General features: G+C 42.1%; 2 protein-coding genes across 2 annotated transcripts in view; both read right to left on the reverse strand.

The window, feature by feature from the left end:
- LOC310872607 (uncharacterized protein) overlaps positions 1-13,380 on the reverse strand; it is a gene marked incomplete at its 3' end in the record, with an annotated part of 236,003 nt that overhangs the window by 101,602 nt on the left and 121,021 nt on the right. The window lies entirely within an intron of this gene.
- Positions 3,254-13,380, reverse strand: part of LOC310869009 (plexin-B2-like) — a gene marked incomplete at its 5' end in the record, with an annotated part of 78,731 nt that continues 68,604 nt past the window's right edge. The window contains 6 exons of the mRNA XM_083779568.1: positions 3,254-3,381; positions 3,740-3,814; positions 4,724-4,799; positions 6,515-6,579; positions 11,449-11,596; positions 13,112-13,272. Coding sequence (XP_083635694.1) covers positions 3,277-3,381; positions 3,740-3,814; positions 4,724-4,799; positions 6,515-6,579; positions 11,449-11,596; positions 13,112-13,272 — 630 coding nt within the window. The 3' untranslated portion in view covers positions 3,254-3,276. The remainder of the gene's footprint in view (positions 3,382-3,739; positions 3,815-4,723; positions 4,800-6,514; positions 6,580-11,448; positions 11,597-13,111; positions 13,273-13,380) is intronic.

Raw genomic sequence — 13,380 nt, forward strand, 5'->3', positions numbered from 1 at the left:
AAACTTTGCAAACACATACTCCTATAGGCTAAGAAAAAACCTCAAATTGGTTAGTTTTTTGCAAAACACATTTTCTCCTTCAGATTTTTGCAAATCGGTACACATTATCTCTGTAGTCATGCAATCAACAAGGATCTGTCAATTATTTTTCATAATATCCTGATTGGTTAAGATTGGCATCCAAACTGTTTGTGGTCCGTTTTGAACAAAATGCCCATGCAGGGCAGTGGCAAGTATACTTTAGACTAGGCGGGGGCTGAAGCGTGTGCGTGCAGGATTATTATTATTATTTTCTCCAAGTATTTTCCCCCTTTCCTACGACGACTAAACAAAGTCCACCTTAGGCGAGGACTGACTTTGGCCCTTAATTGCTGATTGGAGGTCAGTGCTGCAGGTTCTAGTGTCTATGGTGGTTAGCCTGGAATCTTTACGTGGTCCAAGACACCTCAAGTCTTTTACATCCAAACGTCCATCAGGTCTAGGAATAGCAACGAGCTGTAAAGGTTAAGATGTTGTAGACTGAATTGGGACTTCAACATGTCCGACAATTTACTTCCTTATTTCTCTGTCTGTTACGCAGACGAACGTCCTGTGGAGTTCTTACAAGGCGTGTCACATTCTGTCCTCACTTGGACCAAAACGTTATTAGAGTCCAACCCGATCTTACACCCGTGTCGATGTTACAGTCGTCCTGTCAGCTCGACTACTATTAATAATAATAATAATAATAATAAAACTTTATTTGTATAGCACCTTTCATGACATCAAATGCAGCTCAAAGTGCTTTACAGAACAATGGAGAATAAAAGAAAAGCAAAGCATAAAAGAAAAGCAAGGCAACGACATTAAAAAACAAGCAGTAATGCAATACAGTGAGGACATGAATAACAAAAAATATAAGATCACTTAAAGGCAATGTTGTAGAAGTGGGTCTTGAGCTGAGCTTTAAAAATGTCTACAGAGGCTGCCTGACGAAGGTACAGAGGGAGCTTGTTCCATGCCGATGGCCCGTAGAAGCAAAAAGCTGCTTCCCCGTATTTTTTAGTTGCCATTTTTTTAGGCAAAGCGAGCAGGCCAGCAGTGGAAGACCTTAGCGGGCGGTTTGGGACATATTTAGGCAAGCAGTCATGTAGGTAGGAAGGTGCGAGACCATTGAGGGCTTTATAGACAAGTAAAAGAATTTTAAAATCAATCCTAAAAACAACCGGAAGCCAGTGCAGTGATGCCAAAACTGGAGTAATATGTTCTCTCATCTTAGTTCTAGTTAAAACTCTGGCTGCTGCATTTTGGACAAGTTGTAATCTGTCAGTTGTTTTCTTAGGCAGTCCTGAAAAAAGTGCATTGCAGTAATCAAGCCGAGAGAAAACAAAGGCGTGGATTAGCGTTTTTGCATCGTCCAAGGACACATAGGCTCTGATTCGTGCAATATTTCTAAGGTGAAAAAAGGCAATCTTGGTAACATGATTAATGTGTGAATTAAAATTCAATTCGGAATCAATAATAACCCCCAGGTTCTTTACTGTACTGTTACTGTCTACAGTCAGGTTGCCAAGTCTGCTTAATATTGATTCTTTCTGCTCACTAGAGCCGGTTATGAGAACTTCTGTCTTGTCCTCATTTAGCTTGAGAAAGTTCTCACTCATCCAACATTTGATGCTAGACAGACAGGTAAGCAGCGGGTCTAAAGCACAGGGATCATCTGGAGCCACAGATAGATATAATTGGGTATCATCAGCATAGAAATGAAAATTGACTCCGTGATTGGCAATGAGTTCGCCCAGTGGCAGTATGTACAAGGAGAAAAGCAGAGGGCCAAGAATCGAGCCCTGTGGAATACCAGAACTGATGTCGTGTTTGTCTGAGTCAAACTCGGCTAGATTGACAAAGTAACTTCTGTTTGATAGGTAGGAGGAAAACCAGGACAGGGCCGTACCAGACAGGCCTATCCAGTGCTCCAGACGCTGTATTAAAATTGAGTGATCAATCGTGTCAAATGCAGCCGTTAAATCTAGAAGTAAGAGAACGGATACATGTTTCTTGTCAGCAGACACCCTCAGATCATTCATTACTTTTACAAGTGCTGTTTCTGTGCTGTGGCCTTTCCTAAAGCCAGATTGGAATTTGTTGTGCACATTATTGTTCTGTAGAAACACATCCAATTGATGAAAGATACATTTTTCTAAAACCTTGCCCAGAAAGGGTAGATTTGAAATGGGTTGATAGTTACCCAAAACAGAGGGATCAAGATTGTGTTTCTTGAGAAGGGGCTTAACTACAGCAGTCTTCAGTGAGTCTGGGAAGACGCCTGATTGTAGAGAGCTGTTTACAATTTTTAGGATATCTCCAATCACACTGTCTAAGACTTCTTTGAGAAAGTTGGTGGGAATTGTATCTAATGAACAGGAGGATGATGTCATCTGTGATATAGTTTTGCGGAGTTCGTCTTCCTCAATTTCGCAGAACGATGATAGGCTCCCCCTGGAGAGATCTACCCTGGGACCATTTGCTGCTGTTTGACGGTTTGCGCTAGCAGCAGCACCATTCATAATATCAGCTCTAATGTTTGAAATTTTGTTGTCAAAAAAGCATGCAAACTCATTACACTTAGCTTTAGAGGCCGGGAATGACTGCTTGTAGGACTGGGGGGGGTTTAAAAGTCGATCAATGGTAGAGAATAGGACTCTAGCATTTTTCTTGTTCTCGTTAATAATGCCAGAGAAATATGCCTGCCTTGCTAGACGCAAGGCTTTGTTATAGGCGACTGTTGACTTTTTAAGGATCTCTAGGTGGATGGTGAGTTTGTTTTTTCTCCAAGCTCGCTCAGCTCTTCGACATTCTTGCTTCAGTGAGCGTGAAAGCTCATTTATCCAGGGTGTTACTCTGGTATTATGTTTCTTTTTTGTTTTTATTGATAAACGCTTTGATTTCACAGCTCCCAGATAATATATATATATATATATATTATTTTTTTTGTTATTTTCCCAGCATTCCCGCACCCAGTCTTCCAGGCCCGAAATGTCCACATTCTGACACGTGCAAACGGAAACCAAAGGTTCCAGTTTGCGCACACTCAGAGTTATACAGATTTGAAAGGGTACATTTCTGGAAGAAACTTTGGAAACTTCAAACTCGAGTAACTTCAAACTCTGCTCCGGCGTCTTCCCGTCCCTTCGGTCATTCCGTTCTCAATGTGGTCGACGGCAGCCGTTGCGCAGCCCCTCCCTACCCCCCACCGCCCCTCCCTCCTCCCCTCCCGGCTGTCTCGTTGGCGAGGGGTTAAAGGTCGGTGACCTTGTTCTCCAAGGCGGCGGCGATCTGCTGGAGCTGCAGGGTCAGCTGTTTGGTCTGGGCTGCCGGGTCATCTTCCAGGGACTGAATGATCTGAACACACACACACACACACACGCACAAGGTCAAGGTCCACTTTATTGTCCACAGGGGAAATTTGGCTTGGGCTTTCACCCCTGCCACAGCCTCACAAAAAGCATCAGTGACAACAACATAATAGAACATACATACAGAGGGGACACACACAACATCAAGTGCACAAATAGTATGGCTAATCTGACCTCTCACAATCAACGCTGTTTCAGAGCATCATTCAACATTTTAGACACCGGTATAATTTGTTTAAGGGATACTAGGCGAGTCTGTGTGTCTACAAAGTACAAACACACCCCCCCTCCTCTCTCTGACAGGCCTCCACATTATTTCATGAGTTTGACTGTACAGTACATACCCCATCGTAGTATTTGCTGGCGTATTGGTACAGTTGATGTAAGGCCACCTGCGTGTTCAGCTTGTCTGTGTGTTGCTGAGGGAAAGCGGCAAAGAGACATTAATAGTTTCTTGGACATTAACATAGTCCATTTATTAATTGAATTTCTTTATTGGGTGCACAGTTCATTCAAAACACAGGAATCACCAGGACTGGGTCCGAAATCACATACGAAATCACTATTGACTACTATATTTTTCAACATTCTTTTAAGTGCATACACAACAGTATCTTTTATTTCGTATATCAAACCACATAATTTCAACACTGACTGCTTTCATTTTATTTTATTTTTTAATTTTGATTGTAGAAAAGGCTTATGTTAACATCACTCACGATAGCTATCTTTCTCGAGAAACGTTTATATTTTAGATGTCTGAACCTCGGATGTCTGAACGACCAGCAATGTAGTTTTCGAGATAAGAGCCAGAGAAGATCCTAATTATAACAGTAGTCTATGCATGTGTGAGCATGCTCCGTGCATGCGTTGGAAAGCAAGGCGTTGGCTAGCAACCGGCTCAGGGCAAAAGGTTGTTTTTTATTGGTGCCTTTTCAGATCCATCCATCGTATTTATGTCAATAGCAGTCAAAGTATTAAGGTTGCCCTTCTGTTGGGCAAGCAGCAGTAGGCCTACTACACATACCCATTTCATCACCATGTACATCAGTTGCACTTTGTTTCAATAATACCTACATTCTAGATGTGTTTAATTGAAGAGTTTGACATAGGCGGCACGCCAGGGCTTTAGTTAGCTTTAGTTTACAAAACGAGTGCAGCACAGACTGACACACAGAAAACATCGGAGACAAAACGAGTGCAGCACAGACAGACAGACAACATACAGTAAGAGACAAAACGAGTGCAGCACAGACAGACAGACAACATACAGTAAGAGACAAAACGAGTGCAACAGAGAACATAAGAAGAAAGGATGAACCACCTACCCTGGACACCTCAGCCAGGTGTGTGTTCATGTCCTGATCACTCACTGAAACCATCTGCCTGATGCCTTTGTAGTAACTGACACGCGCGCACACACACGTGCACACACACGTGCACACACACGTGCACACACACGTGCACACACACGTGCACACACACGTGCACACACACACACACACACGCACACACACGTGTACACACACACACACACACACACACACACACACACACACACACACACACACACACACACACACACGATTATGTTAAAACAGATTGCGGTGCATTTAACAAGCCTAACGAGGGGAGAAAACCTGACTAGGATCAGACGAGAATCTCCCCTTGGTTAAAATGCTGCTACACGATGACATTACACGACTGCACCCAGACTAGAGCAGCATCTATCAACCAGGTGTCATAATGGGAATAAAGAGATGCTAAAGAGATATTTAAAATCAGTTTTTAAGTTGTTTGATTCAGTATTTAGATATTTTATATTCATTTTTGCTATACAAACCCATTGTAACTTCAAACTCCACTTTAATCATGATAGATTAATCGAAAACACTGGTGATATTGGTGATAAGACTGATATTGTTTGATATTATATACCGTGTATATATATATATATATATATATATATATATATATATATATATATATATAGTATAGTTGGCAAAAAGGAGAGTTGCAATAGGTTTGTATTCCGGACAGGGCAACTAAACTGAATATAAAATATCTAAATAGTGAATCGAGCAGCTTAAAAACTGTCTGGGGTGTTCACAAAAGCCTGAGCCTGTGAAATATCCCTTTTAGTGTTTCATTGACTCCATGCTCAGTCCAAACTTCTGGTTCGAGTGTGGAAACCAGGAGACTATTATATGCTGCATAGTGCATTCACGTGGATTCAGGCAAGTGGCAGATGACAAACCGGATATCATTTTAGTCAGGCCGAAAGAAAACGCCGGTAACCGTAGACAGCATTGCCGTGCCAAAATCAAACTCTTGATCTACAAGCTTTCAAAAATAGCAGACCTACAAGCTCGTAGCACGCCACCGAGTGGCGCACTATGAGCTTGTAGGTCTGCTATTTTTGAAAATTTGTAAAAATGTGTCGCAAATCTTTTAATATATATTCTTTCAAAGTGAATGTTTTTAACTCAGGTCTAAATAGGTTAAGTAAATGCACTTAGTTTCTTTCCACCACTGATACACAGCACCCACATTAGAAGCCGTTTGTCACAACACACCGACTTGTTTTCACGGTCAACATGAATAGACCGTTCAGCGATGCATGCTGATGACTATAGTATGTACATGCACCCAGTAGAGATAAACATGTTTTTTTTCATTCTCGGACTGAATTATAACTACAGTACAGTTGTTTGACAATATGTGACGTAGATGATGGAGAGACACAGACCTAAATTGTTACATGACATTTGTATCTCATTTTCTCTCTATTTTAGTGATTATAACAATTCCCTGATGCCCCCGTGCACACACACGTGTGGTAAGCTTGTTACTGCTGACCCCTACTGGTTGGTTTTGGAACTGGTTGATCCTATAGGGCAGGGTCCAGGGACCCATAGGGGTCCTTGAGAGAGTTCCAGGGGGTGCAGCACTTAGTTTAGACAGTACTTGCTTTAGACTAGTCATTGGTTAGATCAGTCATTAGTCCTACAACTACAACCTTGTAAATTGTCAGTATAGTCTTTAGTTTTAGTCACCATAGCTTAGTTTTTATTTAAAATGGTAGTGGACGAAAATGTTATAAATGAAGAAGTACTCACTCGTCCACCATCTTCTTGTACGTGGAGATCTCCTTTGCGTAGAGCAGCTTGTTGCTGGGAGACTCCTGAAGTGGAGGCATGATGGGAATACTTATTATTGTACTATTACATACAGCAGTGGTGGAAAAAGTACTCACATTTTACACTTAAGTAAAAGTATTATTAATACTGCAGCGTAGGACTACTTTGTTACAAGTAAAAGTCAGGAATTAAAGATGTACCTGAGTAAAAGTACAAAAGTATTGGCATCCACATGTACTTAAAGTATCACAAGTAGAAAGCACGTATTGGCCAGAATGTCCCATTTCAAGTTTTAGCCGATCTACAAGCCCACAATGAGTCACATCCCGACGCATTGTGAGCTTGTAGATCGGTACAGTACAGTTGTGTTTGACAATATTGTGACGTAGATGATGGAGGGACACAGACCTAAATTGTTACATGACATTAATTTTGTATCTCATTTTCTCTCTATTTTAGTGATTATACCAATTCCCTGATTTCCCCACGCACACACACGTCTGGTACGCTTGTCACTGCTGACCCCTACTGGTTGGTTTTGGAACTGGTTGATCCTATAGGGCAGTGGTTCCCAAAGTGGGGTCCAGGGACCCATAGGGGTCCTTGAGAGAGTTCCAGGGGGTCCCCAGCTGTTAATTAGGAACCAAATGGACCCTCATGGGTCTGTAACTCAGAGAGTGTTCAAATTAGTACACTCTCAGAGTTAAATGAACATTGATTTTACAATATGCAAAATGCCATTAAATGGGGCCTCCGTAGTCTAATTCAGGTCAAACCTGGGATCCTTAAAATGAAAATGGTTGAGAATCACTCATAGAGTCGTAAAACTCTTCTCTTATGGGGGTCCTTGGCATATATTTTCAAATGCGGGGGTCTGCGGGCTAATGAGTGTCAATTTGGGGGTCCTTGACATGAAAAGGTTTGAGAACCACTGCTAGGGATGGTATAGAATAGAACTCACATGCATCTTCTGGGGGACCCCCCAGGGCCTGGGGGGTCCTATAGAGGGGGTTCGAGGAGGTCCCCGAGTTAATATAGCATCAACACCAATTAAACCCTAGCCTATATACATTGGCTATTTGAAAAAATGTACAAGCTCTTGTAGATCTGCTATTTTCCAAACACGTTTGAATTGAATATATTTAAACATTAAACATTTAAAATGTAAGACACAAATCTTATATGGGGGTCCCTGGCACACTATCTTTTGGGGGTAGGCCTACTTGACATTTTTTGCTGTTAATAACTGTAGTCCCAGAAGGTTTTCTGTTCATTTTCCTATTTCCTCTTTTTTTTCTTCACAGTTTAACCTCTGCTGACAGGTACAGTACCCTGAGCAACCTGTAGGTGTCGCTAATGCAGCGTCATAACAAGCCATAGACTGTAAAAAATATGGACAAAGCGTTCCTCGGGTCTAACATGAACGTAAAATGAAGCCTAAAATTCCTTGCAATGGAAGTCGCCATCTTTCTAGATCCGTTTGGGCCCAGTTGGCCATTGGCTGGCCCAGACAACGGTTTTGGTTTTTATTTTGACTCGAGCAGGGGGTGGATCGGGGGTGGAACCAGGGGGGCAGTCACTCAGTACCAAAATCACGCCCCCAAGCCCACAAGCTAGCATGCACTCTGCAGCGTAAACAAACAAACACACTACAATTACAAAGAAATAACTTCAGCTCCGTCAAGACGATATTTTTGCTGTCTTCATACAAGGTAAATTGTATATTTAGACTTGGCCTACATGTTAATCCTAGTAGTGTGTAAAAATGAATACCAGCACTCACGTTGGATTATTGTTTTATTTTGTTCCCCCCGGCAGTGCTTGCTTTTGCTTTCTTCTTCAAATCCTAGTAGTGTAACGTTAACTTTGAATCTCTTCACTGTTTTCACGTAATGCATTTTATTTGCCTCTTAAGCTGCTTCTCTTTATCGTCACTTCAGATAGTCTCAACCTAGCCCTAGAACGGCTCTTGTTGTTACATACTGTATAACAACAAGAGCCGTTGTTACAGTTTGACTAGTGTCTGGTTTGTCTGGTTCCCTGGGCTGGCTTTGCGCGTGCATGAGCCGTACGTCTTTCACAGCTGTCTCATGAAGGGGGCGGAGCTATCTTCTATCTTCTCGGAGCGGAGCTATCTTCTATCTTCTCATTAAATATCCATCCGATTGTTTGTGGAATCTCACTTGTATGAAACAGTGACAACATGCACTTATAAAACACAGTTAGAATGATGAAAATAAAAAATAAATGAAAATATCTGTGGGAAGTGGGATTCGAACAGTCTTTGGAGTGAACCAAAATAACCTTGGAAGCTGTGCGCAACCCATTACACTATGATGCGCTGACAACTGCTGTAGGAAACGATCTATTTGATCCTATGTGTGTCTGTCCAGGCGTGAACTTGGTAACAGTATAGTCACAGCATGCCAGTGTACAGTCTACCTGCCCTGAAATCTGGTTACGAGTGACACAGTGACATTCCGAGTCGACACGCCTACCTCCAGTGAAGCTTGCATGTCAATCAAAATCATCCCAAGGTAGCCACGCCCCTCAGAACATTAATTAACTTTAATTTCTTTAATAACTAGGACCATAATTTTCCAAAAAGAATATTATGACATGAGAAATGAGACTTTAAACTAGTGATTGGAAGCAGAAAGTATTCATGACCATGTTTATTAAGGTAATACAGTCTAGGTGAAGTTGGGCCCAAATACATGGGCCTCTATGGAGCTATGGGGTTTTTTGGGCCCAGTACAGCGCCTCAACAGGCCATTATATGAACTTTCAGGAAGTCCCGATTTCAAAAGTGGCTTCACAAAATATCTGGCTGACTGCCCCCCTGGTCATATTACACCGTCCCGGTCCAGCTTCCCTCCAATTATGTTCATTTGAATGATCTGGAAAACTACCATGGAAGATTTGAACCCTATAGTCCACCGATTCAGAACGTGGGGTTTTGGGACCCCCAGTGGATCCTTCAGGGTCCCCAGATAAATTACCGATAGTAACCAAATGGACCTGTACTGCTCTGTAACTCTGAGAGTGTAAAAATTAAACCAATTGGACCTGTACTGCTCTGTAACTCTGAGTGTAAAAATTAAACCAATTGAACCTGTACTGCTCTGTAACTCTGAGAGTGTAAAAATGAAACCAATTGGACCTGTACTGCTCTGTAACTCTGAGAGTGTAAAAATGAAACCAATTGGACCTGTACTGCTCTATAACTCTGAGAGTGTAAAAATTAAACCAATTGGACCTGTACTGCTCTGTAACTCTGAGAGTGTAAAAATGAAACCAATTGGACCTGTACTGCTCTGTAACTCTGAGAGTGTAAAAATTAAACCAATTGGACCTGTACTGCTCTGTAACTCTGAGAGTGTAAAAATTAAACCAATTGAACCTGTACTGCTCTGTAACTCTGAGAGTGTAAAAATGAAACCAAATGGAACATGACAGGTCTGTAAATCTTAAGCCCCAACCACGCCAAAGGGTCACCATGCAACGCCTTGGGTCCAAACGGTTGCAAGGAGTTATCGCTAAAACCGTTTCGACCCTTTGGTGAGGTTTGGGTCATTTTAGAGTGTACAAATGGAACCACTGCACATGATAATCTCCACATTGGTGGGCATTAGTGTATGTTCTTGACAGTCCCTATTGCAGTTATATGAAAACATTAGTATTCAGAGTGTCAGTTAACCTTGACTACTCCAAGGAGTCAAGGACCTTGTGGCTCACATTAAACATTAAGACCAGAAGGTCCTTAAGCACAACATTCTCCTCTGCTAATAAGTGGACGTGCCTCAGTGCTCCGAGCCGTGTAGCAGTAGTCATTATTAACAGCCTGTATTAATGTTTCACACGGCATGAAAAGTCATTATCAACAGCTGGTGTAAACGTTTTACGCTGTTAACGTTTTCAAAGGTCAACACTGGTTGAGCTGTGGTGCTCGTTAGCTATAACGAGCATCAGCTTATTACCTCACTAACCCCAGAATTCTTTTATTTAAAGATGTAAATAAAAAAAAATAAAAAATCAAGTACTAAGATAGGAGGAAGTACGATAATGTACGATAATGAGGGAAGAGTTAGGGAGGAGTTAGGGGAGGGATTAGGGTTATGATGACACAAATTGTGTATTTTCGATTGGGCCTTTCAGGAAGAAACCAAAAATACACAAGACTGTATATTTGAATATTCTAACCACGGCTGGGGGTCTAAAACAGTAATGTTAACTCCATAGACACATACAAAACAGAAGATCACGGCACTCCATCTTTAAAATGCCTAACAAACTGCTGAGTTACGGCACCCAGACGAACGTTAGTATCGTATAATCTGGTGTCTTAATAAAGTCTGGATGTAGGCTATTGTAACACTATTTTACTAAACACGGTTTCTACAAACAGCCAGCAGCTAAAACAATTACCTGCAGTGGTTCTCAACCTCTTATGGATGAGGGCCCACTCAAACATCTCAAAAGCGTCCACGGCCCACCCATTTCTGACCACTTAACAGACCCAACCCGTTGAGTGTCTAAACACGAGCATTTGGCAGAAGTAAGGAAGATATGTAGAGTCTTTACACATCCCGTTATGTTACAATTTCAGCATTTAGCAGATGCTCTTAATGACTTACAATAAGCAAAAACTAAACTAAAGTAAACTAAGAACCTATCATCCGTCCAACAGTAAAATATCTGTACATTGAAACTATAAACACTATAGCATGCCAGATCAATAATGTCCTGGCATCCGCAACATGCTATCGAAATTACACGTTCTCTGTGCATGAAACGAACGCGCGTCGTGACTGGTCCTGCCTCACAGAGGTCTGTGAAAAGGCTAGCATGTTAGATCAGCTATTTTCAATGTACCCAGCGACAAAGCCAGTGTGGCGTTCTTAGCGTTATACCTGGCTCAGTTTGTGCTCCGTCTTGGTGCAGGCGTCCATGAAGGTCTGGGAGATGACGTGCAGCGACGCGTCCACCGCCTCCGTCACGTGCACGTCAAAGATGAAGTGGGGGTTTCTCAGAATGTTCACCCAGAACCGCAGGGGCAAGCTGGGGAGGGGAGGGGGGGAGGGGAGGGGGAGAGAGAGGTGAGACAGGAGGTCAGACAGATCAACAGGTAGGGAGCAGAGCACACAGAACACACACACACACACACACACTTGCTTATGGCAGTCCATCGATGTCGATGATGACACACTCTCTCTCTCTCTCTCTCTCTCTCTCTTTTGGAAGTCTTTTGGAAGTCATTTCTTTCTCACAGCCGAGAGACGAAGACCCGCAAGGGTCGAAACGTTGTTTCTCTTACTAAAGTATCCTGGGAGCTCAGGAACAGTGTGCGGACTGCCCTCCTTTTTCATTGTACATATCTTTAGAACAGTGTGCGGACTGCCCTCCTTTTTCATTGTACATATCTTTAGAACAGTGTGCGGACTGCCCTCCTTTTTCATTGTACATATCTTTAGAACAGTGTGCGGACTGCCCTCCTTTTTCATTGTACATATCTTTTGTTCAGAACCTGTAGAATTTCTTTTGGAGTGTGGACGTTATCTATGATTCACTCATTCAATGCCCAGCTGTTCCTCGTTATCTATGATTCACTCATTCAATGCCCAGCTGTTCCTCGTTATCTATGATTCACTCATTCAATGCCCAGCTGTTCCTTCAGAGACATCAACCTCAGGCTGGGCCGGGCCTCGGTCAATAATTCACAGACAAGATGAATATTTGAGCAACTCTGTATTGATTGACAGCAGTTACTCGAGGCCATTTTCGTGAAACGGCGCTTAGGATAGAGAGAGGTTTCTTCTGTTCCGACTAATTGTCTTCTTGTTTGTCCCACTGCTGTCTTCTTTCCTTCTTCCTCCCTCTTCTGTCATAACCCAGCCCGATTCACCAGTGGTGGAAGAATACTCAAACTGTTTTACTTAAGTAAAAGTATCAATACTGCAACTGCAATGTAGCAATACTTTGTTACAAGTAAAAGTCTGGAATTAAAAAATGACTTGAGCAAAAGTACAAAAGTATCAGTATCGTAAATCAACTTAAAGCACTCATTATGCAGAATGTCCTGTTTCACAAATGTTTTCAAAAATACTTTTGAAAATAGCAGATCTACAAGCTGTGTGTTGCTCTACAGATCTACAAGCTGTGTTGATCTACAGATCTACAAGCTGTGTTGATCTACAGATCTACAAGCTGAGTTGCATCGCAACACATTTTGTGAACTCGCTGATCGGCTATTTTCAAATGGCCAAAAGGTTTATAGGGCTGGTTAATAAGTGGTTAATGCATGTTTTGTAATAATAATCAAAATCTTGAATGTAACTAGTAGAAGTAAAAATAGTGAAAACTGGAAATAATCCAGCAAAAAATCCTCAAAAGTGTACAGTACTTTAAAATGTACAAAGCCATCCTCTCCCTGTGTCATAACAGCCTGACAGTTAAATGAAGCCTCTATCTGCCTGCAGGCTATATCTATACTACAACAAGGACCTAATTACAGACCCGTGGTTTCATTTAACTTTACACACAGGATATCAGGTGTGTGTGAGCGTGTGCGTGTACCTGTTGGTCTTCCAGATGTGTATGGTCTCCTCCTCCACGTTGTCGTGTCTGAGCGCCTGCTCGTCCAGGAAGTCAAAGAAGTATTTGACGGCGGGCGGGACGCCAGTGCTGGAGCACAACACGCTGCGGAAGAAATCGTCCACAAACTGCTGCAGAGTGCCCTGTAACACACACACACACACACAGTGTCAGTATTGTATTGTATTGTATCGATTAGAGATGGTGATTGTGAATCGATTCGTTCAATTGCAACATTATTGAGAATCGTA

The sequence above is a fragment of the Protomyctophum parallelum genome (assembly GCF_964188405.1).
Source record: "Protomyctophum parallelum genome assembly, chromosome: 1".
NCBI classification, from domain to species: domain Eukaryota; kingdom Metazoa; phylum Chordata; class Actinopteri; order Myctophiformes; family Myctophidae; genus Protomyctophum; species Protomyctophum parallelum.